Source organism: Hippoglossus hippoglossus, chromosome 5 (genome assembly GCF_009819705.1).
Source record: "Hippoglossus hippoglossus isolate fHipHip1 chromosome 5, fHipHip1.pri, whole genome shotgun sequence".
Taxonomy (NCBI): domain Eukaryota; kingdom Metazoa; phylum Chordata; class Actinopteri; order Pleuronectiformes; family Pleuronectidae; genus Hippoglossus; species Hippoglossus hippoglossus.
Genome location: NC_047155.1, coordinates 17,269,075 through 17,281,748, shown reverse-complemented (window position 1 = coordinate 17,281,748; position 12,674 = coordinate 17,269,075). Strand labels below are relative to the sequence as shown.

The 12,674-nt window shown below is 38.5% G+C and overlaps 1 protein-coding gene across 7 annotated transcripts; it reads right to left on the bottom strand.

Moving 5' to 3' along the window:
- Positions 1–871: 871 nt before the first annotated feature.
- arfgap1 (ADP-ribosylation factor GTPase activating protein 1) lies at positions 872–11,201 on the bottom strand. Of its 7 annotated transcripts, XM_034586777.1 has the most exons (14): positions 10,945–11,201; positions 9,704–9,775; positions 9,302–9,411; positions 8,808–8,979; positions 8,272–8,372; positions 8,095–8,181; positions 7,880–7,994; positions 7,747–7,803; positions 7,607–7,639; positions 7,370–7,399; positions 6,543–6,599; positions 5,157–5,216; positions 4,616–4,671; positions 872–4,495 (listed from the first exon to the last, which is right to left on the bottom strand). In XM_034586777.1, the coding sequence occupies exons 2-14, from the start codon at positions 9,761–9,763 to the stop codon at positions 4,153–4,155; spliced, it is 1,281 nt and encodes a 426-aa protein (XP_034442668.1). In that variant the 5' UTR covers positions 9,764–9,775; positions 10,945–11,201; the 3' UTR covers positions 872–4,152. The 7 variants fall into 7 exon arrangements, with proteins under 7 accessions (XP_034442668.1, XP_034442670.1, XP_034442669.1 ...); XM_034586779.1 differs by lacking the exon at positions 5,157–5,216 and having other exon boundaries at positions 4,616–4,665; XM_034586778.1 differs by lacking the exon at positions 7,370–7,399.
- Positions 11,202–12,674: the final 1,473 nt, after the last annotated feature.

The following is a 12,674-nucleotide window of genomic DNA, read 5'->3' as shown; positions in this document are numbered from 1 at the left end:
CACGAAAAAGTTTATGAGATCTTCCCTGACCAGTGCCACAAACTTTCACCAAGTTTCATGAAAATATTGTCAGTAGTTTCATATGTTCATTACTTTTAAGGCCTAGCGACTTTATACTTGGTTTACTCTGAAATTTCAGGGATTTTTAGGAAATCAGGGACTTGGCCTAGTGTTGAAATCTTTAGATTTTTGCTCTACATTTGACAGTAAAATGATAAGAGAGACTCTTTGTGAGTAAACACTGTCTGTTCTGTCTGATGCTCTCCTCTTCTGCACCTCTCTCCTTTAGTATCTCATCTGTCTCATCCTCATCTCCACTGCTCTCGCCTCCTGTTCTCTACACGCTCACATCCTGCTCACAAAAAGGATGAAATCAAGTATTTAATTTGCAGAATGCTCGATTTTCAGAATAAAAATCTTGACTATTCCACATCCCTTTTATGTGGCTTTGTCGGGTCCATTGTTTAGAGACACAATTCAGTGATTCTGAAAAAGCAGCAGTGACTGACATGTATTCAATCTCCTGCCTGTTATATGATTACTTTCAACTTGTATCGTTCAATCAGTCACAGAAAAACTGCCTCTATTAGAAGCAAAGGATGCGTCATCAGTAATTATCAGCTCATCGGAACAAGCAAGTTTCTTAATGATCTGAGAAGACAATGATGGCTAAAATCGTGCACCTCGAAATTTATAAGACGCATGTGTACAAATACATGTCTCTTTGAATAAAAGCACCACATTTTTCACTGTTAAATTAATATACCTTTTTAGAACACCCATCTAATAAACAAGCTAAATTTTGCTTTATCAATATTATATAATCAATCTCCCCCAACATAGAAAACAAATGACAAAGACAGCAAAACAATTGCGATCACAGCACAATACGTTTTTATTCGACACAGAAACCATGTGTACAGGAAAAATATCCACAGCTTCGACTGAGCATGTAACACTGGCTCACCTCGAGGGACGACTGCTGGTGAAACTTGAAGGGGGGGGGGGGGGGGGGGGGTAAGCAGACAACTGCAATTCAATTCACTGGGGAAACGACGTTTGCAAATCAAAGAACATCTGAATGTGTTTAGTTCCATGTTACACCTCATGCATGACATCAAAAATAGTCTTTCTGACATGACAGTTTCATCCACAAGCACGGACATACCCGCTCTCAAATGTCCGACAGGCAGACACTGAGCTAAACTGTTGCTCTGGAAAATTAAGGTTTAGAATTAGATTCAGGCTATGTGGCAAGAAAATACTGCATTTGTTTTTTTAATTATTATCTTGTATCAAGACATATTGGATGCATTTCATTCCATTACACATTCTTCAATTTTAACCCCTATAGGACATTCATCAAAAGTAAAACTACAGCATTTGAGAAGTACAAGCTCTTTTACATCTTTCAGTCCCTTTGGAACTCAGACATCACGGCACAGTCTTCTATTTATTTCCGGGCAATTTATCTGTCACACCATCAGAAGATAAAAAGAAGAAAACAAAACAACCGACATAACGCTTCAGTATTAAAAAGTAAAATTGAGGGTAACGATGTATAATTTATCATAGATGATTTACTGACATGTACAACTCACTGTATCGCACACACACGCAAAACTGACATCGATATTAACAAAAAGCAAACACAGCTGTTTAAGGCATGTTAAACACACAAGCATACATGAACACGTGACTGCAGAGGTTAAGCAACACAAATGTTCCAGGAGTGATATACGTTTTTATATCATTGTTTTGTCACTGATGAAACACACCAACACTGGAGACCAAACTCTGCTGCTTTGCTGTCACACGCTCGAATGGGTCACAGCAATCTGAACCTGTTTTAATTAGGTCAACATCAAAACCATACTGAGAGGTTAAGACAAGAAAAACAAAAACATGGCCACGACTGGATACTCATCAGTAAACTGACGACTTCTTAAGAGGTAGGAGATGGGTATGGAATGAAGTTGGCAGGGGTTTTCCCTCACTGGTCACAACCTGTGATAGTAACATGTAAGGCCTGTTGAGGAGCGCATGTAGCTGTACGACAATAATCCAGCAGCTCGATAACAGTGGCACACTAGAGACTGACTACTGGCCAATGAGCAAACACACTGAGCCTCAAAGACTTGAAGTATGATAAGATCTCCTCTGATATTAATCATTAACTTTAGAATCTACAGTAAAAATTCTAACTAATTTACACAAATCAAAGCCAGAACTGTTGAATCTAAGTCTGAGCAGTTTGCTGTATTTATGAAACTGAAAATTAAACTTTAAGGTAGGATAAAAGACACTCGGTTATAAAGAATCTAAGGCCACACAGAGAAGTTACGTGCCGCAAAACCTGTTTCGTTCTAAATTGATTTGCTTGATTTCCAAATTCACATTTATGTGACTGAGGATGCACCAGTACTACTTGATTTAATTCATTCATAACAAGCGCTTGGAGAGCTGACCATCTAATTATCCAGCGTATAATGAGCCGTATTATCATCACTTCACAATTCAGATGTCAGCACAGGTGTGAAGATAACTGTGACACCAACTCCTCACATTACATAACGAAACAAGGGGCAGTGACACTGGACACAAATGTGGAAAGCAGCTCACACTGAGTTGTTGACATTTACAATGGCCTGTCAGTTTAGCTGAGGTCACACGTTACAGGTTCAGCTGTCACAAACCCATTCAGATAACAATCTGCACTTCCACTCCATGACAAGGTTAAACACAGCTTGCATACAGTACATACAGCATATACAGTAAACCTGCAATGAGTGGTTTTTATATGAAATTTACTATATACAATATTTCAACACTGATTTAAAATATTTTTTATGTTTGTGTCTTCAACATAAAACTGGGAAATGATGACAAACAACTGCTCATGACCAAAAAGTTTCTTTTAAAAACAGTATTTCTGTCAGCTTTAATATGAGATAAAGTCAAACAAACAAACAAACAAAAATCGTCCTCCTAATTTCAGTTGTGAAGTCAAATAGAAAGTATGTGATAAATTACAAACTGCAGCAAGAATACTTAAACTGTCACCGTGGACCTTTGTTATGAATGCATCTGAATGGGAAGTACAATTAAGTGTTGAGCTGTTGTCAATGATCAACAGTGAGGATGAAAAAAAAGTATACAATCAACAGTATCACAATATTGTAGTATCCAGTCAAAATGAGTTTCAACAAGTCATTTGTATGTAACTAACTACATACATCAGTTTAGATCAAATATGTAAATTTTAGATAATTTTGTTGAATGACGCCAGCACGAAACATCCATTTACCCAAAAGCAATATCTATAATAATGTCAACCTCCCGGTGGATAATTTTCTGGTCTTATAACAAGACTAAATGATAGAATGATCAAACCCCTTGACTATTTCCACATTTTCATAAAAAAAAATATATATGAAAAGAACCGAAATACACAGATAATACATAAAGCCCTACCATATGATTTATTAGATTATTTCATTCTGATTTATATATTTGATTAATGGTAGCCAATTTGTCTCAGAATTTAATTGTTCTTATAACATTTTATGATTACAATATGTATTTTTTTGTATGCTTTTCACAATCTATTTTACAAAAACAAAATGTGTAAAAGGTCAAGGGTCAGTCATTTAATTGTGATTAGTGTTGTCAATCATTCTGTATTTACAAGGAATCATATTTACAATCTTAGATTTTCCATCTCATGCATCATTTTTACTCGGTGAATTGAAGACCAGTATCATTAAACCCATAAAACATTATGAACACCACCTAGTTTACCATTAATAGTTATATAATTGAGGATTTCAGGCAGTAAATGTATGACCATATCTACACTGATATATCGTAATTCCCTGTGATGAAGGTAATTTACAATAATATACATGACTGAAGTCAATATAGTTGTATTTTTCCAAAACATTTATTTAATAATGAGCTTTATCTAACCCAGGGCTTTCTTCATTGTTTCTTAGGTTTCCCAATAAATTAAATTTTTAATGGACTGACAAAAACTAAGTGGACACAGACAGCTCTTTCCCTGAAAGTGCCAGTGAGATGAACAGAGGGAGAGAGGGAGAAGGAGAAGGCCAGAAAAAGGGGAAACATGTGAGAGGTATGGTTGTTAGGTCACTACCAGTCTGCATTGTCCCAGGCGTCCTCAGCAGGTTTTGTGGGACTCTTCGTCTTTGTCTTACCATCGGCGTTCTCCCAGTTGTTGTCCCAAGCCTCCCAGCTCTCCTCCGTGCTGTGTTTGTTGTTGGATGCTGCTTCGGAGCCCCAATTGTCCCAACTGTCAGAGCTCTTCTTTGCAGAGTTATCTGCCATGGTCCAGCTGTCACTGCTAGGAGACTTCTTGGCCTTTAAGGAGTTGCTGCTGCCAAAGGTTTCCCAGAAGTCCTTTGAGACAGGCTGGGTAGAACTGCCCTGATACCCCTCAGTGGCATCCATGTTCTGATAGCTTTCTCCAGTAGACCTGAGCACAGTCCAAACAGGAAGAAATGCTTCAATCTTTCATGGTCCAGAAAATTAAACCATGTAATACTAAAGGATTTTTTAAGTGGGAGTTTTTATAATGTAAGAAATGTTATCATACCCATCTTCTGGATTTCCAGAGAAGAGGTTCGTCAATTTTGAACCAGCTCCCTGGAACTAAAAAAGGAAAACAAAAAGAGTCAATATCATTTAGATGCAGTTTCCTTAAAAAATAATGCCTTTGTAAGAAAAGAATGACAAATGCATAATATATTAACAGAAAACTAAAGTCAGAAGAAAAAATTTGAAATAATTGTTAACTTAAATAAACAATCAGTATTAAATATACAAACATTATCAGATTGAAACTAAAGTGTAGTAACTTAAGATATAGAGTTTATAAGACTGCTAACAAATTGGTATTTTCTAACATTGTACTCACCACCACAATAATAATGGCAGCAAAAAAAAAACAAGAGATTATATTACATTAGTATGGTTCATTGTACATTCATCATTAGACAAAACCAGTCTCCTTGGAGGGTTAGGATATCGAGGGGGACACATCTGGTCTGAGAGACCCTGGTGTCACATCAGAGCTACCGCTCGTCGCTCAGGAGACTGGTTTTGCCGGTAACATGGCAGACCTCTGCCCATCCTACCTTGTTTGCCAGCCCACTGATGCTGACTGTCATTTCATCTAGCAATTTGCCATCTTTCACCTGGATTAATGCAAATGATTATTAAAAACTACAAAAAACAACAGTCTTCATACAAATATGTCAGAAACAACATGTTGTTGATCAAATGTTCTGTTTGATTGTGAAAAAGTGATTACGTGTGTTTAGGTTAGAGAATAATCAGTGAGAATTGAATTTTAAAAAAGGTTACTCAGCTCAAGAGAAAAATTATGCAGCTGCTACTGTTTAGCAAGAGAGTAAGAAGACTGTTGCAGAAGCACACTTGAGAAAACTTAAAACACCAATGTCAACTGTACATTAGACGACAACAGCATTTTGTTAAATATCAGTCTCTCTAAGTCACTGGCCTTTCCTTCAATCAAACCTTATACCAATTTTAAAAAATCATTTAAGTTAAGAGTATCTTCTTCTCATCCAAGAGCTTCTCACTTAACAGCAACAGTTAGAGCAGCAACGTGGAAGCATTTCTATGGAGAACACTCACCGTGACTTTGGAAATGGTGACATTAGTTGGTTCATGCAGATTGACGAGAGCAAAGCTTATTTTGATGCAGAAGCTCAAACACACTGCATCTGCGAAGCCAGTGAGCAACTGATTGTCAAGTGAGGAGCTCCAGGGGTGTGTTTAGAGAATTAAATACGAATATCTCACCGAGGACTAAGACTGTGACATGTTATGTCTTGCATCAAGCTTGGCTGCAAAGCACAAGAGATCTTTCACTCAATTATCTTGCCAGGTGGATGAAAAGGAAAATAAGTTTGGATAAGATCTTTGTATTAAATATAGATTTCCTTGTTATGCGAGTGTGGACAGTTTGGAATGTCGACTGTGTTGATATCCTGACCACATTTGATGCCATGATCTGTTTAAATGTTAAGAGGTCTCATTTTATGTTACATCCAAACCGACTTTAACTGACATTTTAAAATCATGTTTAATGCATTGAAATGGGAACAGGAAGATGTAGTTTTTCTGCAAACAGAAACAGAGGGCCTTGAAATGGGGCATATCTGAACTAAGACTTTGGCTCCTCAAATAATTTACCCCAGTGTCTGTGATGATGAGAGTAACTTCCCACTGACTCACACCTGCTCACATATAAAGGGTTGACAGCTGTATTTCTTCAGCAGATGTCATGAGTGACTGAGGGAAGACAAAGGTTTGATCTTTTTTTCTGCAGCTTTGAAATAGCAGCTTTTATCGTTTAGTGCACACTGACATGAAACAGAGGAAACTGGAGAAGAAAAGCAGCGTAGAAAATAGCACATTCACATCTGAAGCTGTTTTTTTTTATCTAAAGCGCTGCAACCCACCACCAAATCAACAACTTCAAACTTCAATGTTACCTTTTCTTGGGTAGGTTTGATAATATTCTCATTTACTGTCTGTCCTAACTCTGAGGCCTAGTTGGGAGTCAGAGGGGAGAATTGCCTTGAATGAGACACAGTTTAACATTCACAGCAGAGCAAGAAACTGAGACGTTTGTTCTGCAGTTGCGTAAAATGACCCCTCATTCCCATTCACCATGACACTTAACAAGCACTAGAGGGTGTAATGGTTCAACAATAAACTTGCATCAGTGTGAACTTCGTTGATGAGGCAACACTGCATACAGCTTGATTTCTGTGCAGTTTCACCTGAGCATTATAGCCTTTAAACTTTGACATCTGCAGTTTCAGATATTTAAATGACAACATCTTTACTTTACACTCTGCCTCCTAACATGCTGTAATAATGATATATGGTTACCAAAATCCTACTAAAAGTTGCAACTTCCAGTAATGACTTAATTGAATCCATTACACCTCTATGATACAATGTTTGCAGTCAACACAAAACTGTCATGCATAAACAGATAACCCGTTTTCGATGGATGTGAGTGAACAACATATCTATATTAAGGTATAGGGATTAGAGGTAATCACCATCTCATAATATATGTTATCCCAACCAACTGTCTTTCACAGGTTATCCATAAACTCAAAGAACAGGTACCAAGACGGAAACGATGCCTTGCATTAGTATATCCAAGCTGAAGCACGTGAAGAGGACACTCAAAATGCTTGTTTTACTGATGAAAAACTGACAAAAATAAAGAACATGGGTAAAATGTGTTTTCAGCAAAATAACACGACATGGAAAAAGCAACATGCACCTATATGATCTGCTTTACCGGTTCTGGGGGCGCTTTATAGCCCTTTAACTACTCCAGAGAGGGCATTATAGATATAAAGAGATATTAGTCACAGTTATTAGACCTTCAAATAATTTTTGTTGACAGATTTTATCAAGAAAATTTGCGTTTGTGAATTCTAACTCTTAAGTAAGAGGGGACTATTTAATATTATACACAGAAAACCTTTACTATCAGTAAATATCGTGGGTTAATGGGACTTAAACTCAGTCTTACCTTTAAAGTTGCTTGGTTTGCCAGTTTACTCGTCTGTTCAAAGTGAAAAAAGAGAAATAATTATTGATTATATGTTTTTTCTTTTTGTTACTCCAGTGTTGAAGACATAGGATCAGCATTTATTGATTAAATACACTTACATTATCTTTCGCAATAGAAGCAAACTTGCTAGCCCCAACAGTGAAACTGCTCCAACCCTGTTGAAGAAAGATAGAAACTGTCAGAGGGGAAGAAAAATCTAAACAAAAAGAACAACTCAGCCAAAAGACCTACCGAATAAATAGAAGACATGGCATTGTTCAGGAAGTCTTCCTCTTTCCTCTCCGGGGTCACTGTGTTGCCAAAGCCAACATACCGATTCTCTTGGTTGCCGCTGTAACCACCTCCACTAAAGTATTACAAATTATTTAAAAAAAACATGTAATTTACAGAAAATAAGAGAAGAGTGAATAATAAGGTAAATGTCATGGTGAGTGTGATGGTCTTACCTCTGATAAGAATTAACATCGTCACTCAACCAGTCTTCAAAAGCTTTGTCGTTAGATTTAGCAGAGTTTTGGCCAGGTCCTCCCGGGCTGAACAAAAGAAATATGAATGTTTTGATGGCTGTTCTGTGTCTGATATTACGCACAGTTTGACAATGTTTATAATTCCCTCATGCTTACCGGTGAGAGGATGAAAGGCTCATCTTGGGTTGAGCAGATGTCCAGTTTCTGGCAGGTGATGTCTCAATAGACCACTCCTTACCCTCAGCTAAAGTTACAACCTGTCATATACAACACACACGAAGACTTTGAATTATTCTGATGAACAACATGCACAGTACAAGCTACAAGTTCAACCACTGATCAACCAGCTTTTTATAAACAAGATATTATGCCTATCCATTAAATGACAGGTTGCATTTATTTACAGTGAATACGTAATTACAACTAGGATTTTAAAATCAAGTTCCTGCTGACACATACAGTGCTTTTGGACCAGGATGGACACAAAAATCCGATCAATTGTTCCTTGGTACAACATTAATGTTTAAAGAAACTGCAAATTAATCCATTCCGGTTTTATGACATTTTGCTAAAACGAGAACTTATGATGCCCAAAATAATAGGTCCCCCTTCAAAACATCTGTTGTCTTAATTTAGTAAGGAAACTGAAGATCCACATCTCTCTGAAAGACCTTTGCGTCTGCACAGCTCACCTTGTCCCTGAAGAGCGCAGCAGCTCTGCTGTTGTATTTCTCCTGTAAAGTCCAGTTGGCATCATAATCGTCTTGGATTTCGAGAAACAAGCGGAATTTACCATTTCCTCCTTCTTTCATCTTCTCCAGCTCGATATCTTTCCACTTGTCCATGGTAACAGAACGCACAAAACTGAGCAGAAGAGATCAGCATTATTTAATTAGCAGGCTGTAATAGGTCAGCGGTGATGAAAGGCTGTTGCAGCTGTTGCTAAATCTAGTCCTTACATCAATGAGAACATACAGTACACACACACAACTCATCCAGCCACTACTATTTGTGCACCTTGTAAGAGTGGGTTTATCTAAAAGTTCATTGTATTCTGTTAAGTTTTATTGAATAGTTTAATGAATAAAACTGACTTGCAAAGACCAGAGTTATGTTAAATCTAGCTGGTTATTTGAGCTTATCAGATTCCAAACATCACATGTTAACACTATTTCAACGATCTTACCTGAGATGCACTCCCAGGCCTCTGTGCTTTCCAGAGCACTCGAGACAAATCCAGATGCCATAGGTCACACTAACCCACTGAGGGTTGAAAGCCCCGCATTCAAAACACAACTGAGGAGAAAACAATTGATTGTTTTTTATTTTGATAATGCAACAAAACATCAATTAAAATCTCACATATCAGCTTTGTACGTAAATAAAGATGCAGACCAAAAACATGTCCACTGCAGGTGAAATTCCATCTAGAATTACTCTCATGATTAATTTAACCAAGGAGTAACAATGGGACATTTTAGGGATGTGCACAGGTGCAACATTGCAGGCCTCTCAAACACCTATCTATTACAGAATGTGAATAATAAGCGTGACAGTGAGGTGACACAGAATTCATCCGAGGACTTACATTGTTCTCATCCTGGGTTCTCACTTCCTTCAGAACTCTTCTGGTCCTTGGACTTGCCATTTTGACCTAAAGCTGAACAAGCAGAGAGAGAAAGTGATCTAATGGTGTCATCTAAAACAAACATGGACCTGCTTCACAGAGAGTAACCTTGTCTATGATGAACTGTGTTTCGTTGGGAAATTGGATCAAAGCTGTGGGCTACCACCAGTGTAAAGGACCATAAGCTGCAGTAAAGCTTTCCGAAAGGGTATCATGAGACCACATGTTATAATAATAAATCTGGCTTTATATTAGATCAGAAATAATTATTGCCGACTGATGGGGGGTGATCTAAGGGAAAAGACCTATGAGAATTCTATTTAACAACTGTTTACATCATTGATTAATCTGTATATTATATTATTTCTGATCGATTTATTATTTGTTTGGTTGCTATGATGCTATAATGAAAACGGGCATTAAAGCTTTACAACAGAATTAATTCAAATGATATAATGAGAAGAAAAGGAGAACAACAACAAGTCTTCACCTTCGAGAAGCTGGAACCAGTTAATAATTGGCTCTGGATGAAATCAATTATTTTGAATGAATTTTTTTTGGCAAACCAATAAATGACTGAACCAGCTAATATATCAGTAGTAGATTAAACACAGGTTAATGTTTTTGAAGTATCACAGGGTCTGTTGTACACACTGTACTGCTGCAGATACAAGGTGTATTTCCATTTGAACACAGTGATTCAAACACAACTGTGATGAGGGACAAATCTGAGCTTTCTGAGCTTTGGCCATTGGTTACTGGGATCAAACTAGTTGGTGGATATTATGTAAAAAGGTGTCATGTTTAGGTTGAGTATGATTTCTAATCTACTATCATCTTGTGCAATCAGGAGAATCGTCAAGCTTCCCCTACGTGTAAACAGCTGTAATTGTATGAATAGTGAAGAAACAGCCATGAGGCCACGATAACTTCTGTTTCTAAAACAAATGAAATCAGTGAAATGTCACAGAACTGCAGTCGTGTCAATTCTCAGAGACTCGTAACAAACAGACCGTCGCACGCATCCTGTCGTGTGTTGGAACACGACACGTCTACAGCAGCACGAAGACTCGACGATGTGTCGCCTCGCACGATGATAACATGGGGATTTCGGATGAGACATCACGACAAAATGTGACTCGAAATGGCAGAGAAGGGGCGATGCTAGCGTTAGCAGCAGAGCGAGCTAACAGCTCTGTTACCTGTGAGTGATGAAGGAGCAGGCGATGCGTTCACAGACTCTGCGGCTCCGCTGGTTTTATCTACGAGGAGGGTTTTCTTCTGTCGCGGGGACACGGTGGATGTCGTACAGCCACAGAAGAGTGTTTCAACACGGTCTGCTTGTGTTAAACGCCGGTAGCCATGTTCCTGTTTGCCTACGTTGGCAGTGCAGAGCACTATGGGAGACCGTCCTCCTCTTCCTCCTCTTCCTCCTCCTGCTCGTAGCCTCTTTCCTGTTCTCCTCCCCTCTGCTGCCTCCACTGTCTCGGAGTGTGAACAGGAATGTGAAGCCGAAGGTGAGTTAAAGGGATGGTTCACCGAAAAACGAATATTCACTCATTATCTACTCACCACTATGTGTTAGGATTTTAAAAATATAATTAGACACTATAGCCCCGAAAAGGATCGATTTTACACGCACCATGTTTGTACCTTAACAGAAAGAATTTATGTTTTGTTATGTGTTAGGACTGTAATCCGTGGCATACAATACACTGTACTTAAACTTGTTCTCATACATAAACCTTTATATATATTACAGTATTCCTTTAGCTTTATTCAACATCACACATACATGAATGCACTGTGCTCATTAAGACACTGTGACCTATGCCTTAGAAAGAAATCAAGAAGCTGCCCCAGCTTCTGAAGGCCAGATAGGAAAGGCGTTGTCTTGTCTGATAAATACTAATGCTTACACACACAGAACATAGACTCACAAAGCTTCAGCCGGATAAAGGCTTTTTCTTAATACACAAAACTTAACACTGTCAGAATGTGAAGATTTGCCCAGCTACTATCAAAGGAGTGACGAACCTGGGAGCGGCTCCTCATCATTGGTGGATTCCAGTTCCAAGATGCTGGGACCACGCCTTCAACCTACTATTATAAATATTGCACCTGTCATCCGTTCGGGGCGACTCTTGACTACCCCGAGCTACGGACTAAAAGCCGAGGCTGTGCATTGAGTGCCCATAGCTATGCTGTACCTTTTTCATTGCTTCTAAATAAATACTTTTTGAACTAAGACCGACCCTTCTCATACCTAAGGATAAAAGAACACGACATATGTCGATGGTTTCAGTTACCCCTGAAACTCCAAAAGTCCCTATTTAAATATACACTAGAAGACTAATATATACATTATTATGTCAAATACTTAACCACTAAAAGCTCTTTATTATTACTTATTATTCTATTCTATATATCAAGGGTCACTAACAGGCGGACCGCGGTCCGGGTCCGGACCCAGAAGCCGTCCCGTACGGACCCGGACCTACAGCCAAAACAGAAGGTTGTGATTTAAAACCTGACGGGGCGCTTCTATTTGTAATCGGCGCAGCTTTTGTAGTCTTTACGGTAGTGGTTTAGCGGATGAGGAAACGCACAGACCAATTGCATGCGAGTTAAGCCATCCCACGTGATACCACTCAGCCAATCAAGTCTGTGCATTCCAGCAGGTAAACATTGCGACTCTACAGTGCAGACAGATGAGAGCGTTAGAGGCAAGTTACACATGAGAAGACGGTAGAAAGAAAAAGACAGATAGAGATACAGGTAGAGAAAACAAAGGGAGAGATACAGAGGAGTGAGACGGAGAAAGGGAGAGAAACAGGAGTGAGACGGAGAAAGGGAGAGAAACAGACGGAAAAAGTGGGGGAGTGGGATATAAGAGGGGAAGAAAGTGATTCTAAAACTGTTCAATTGTTAA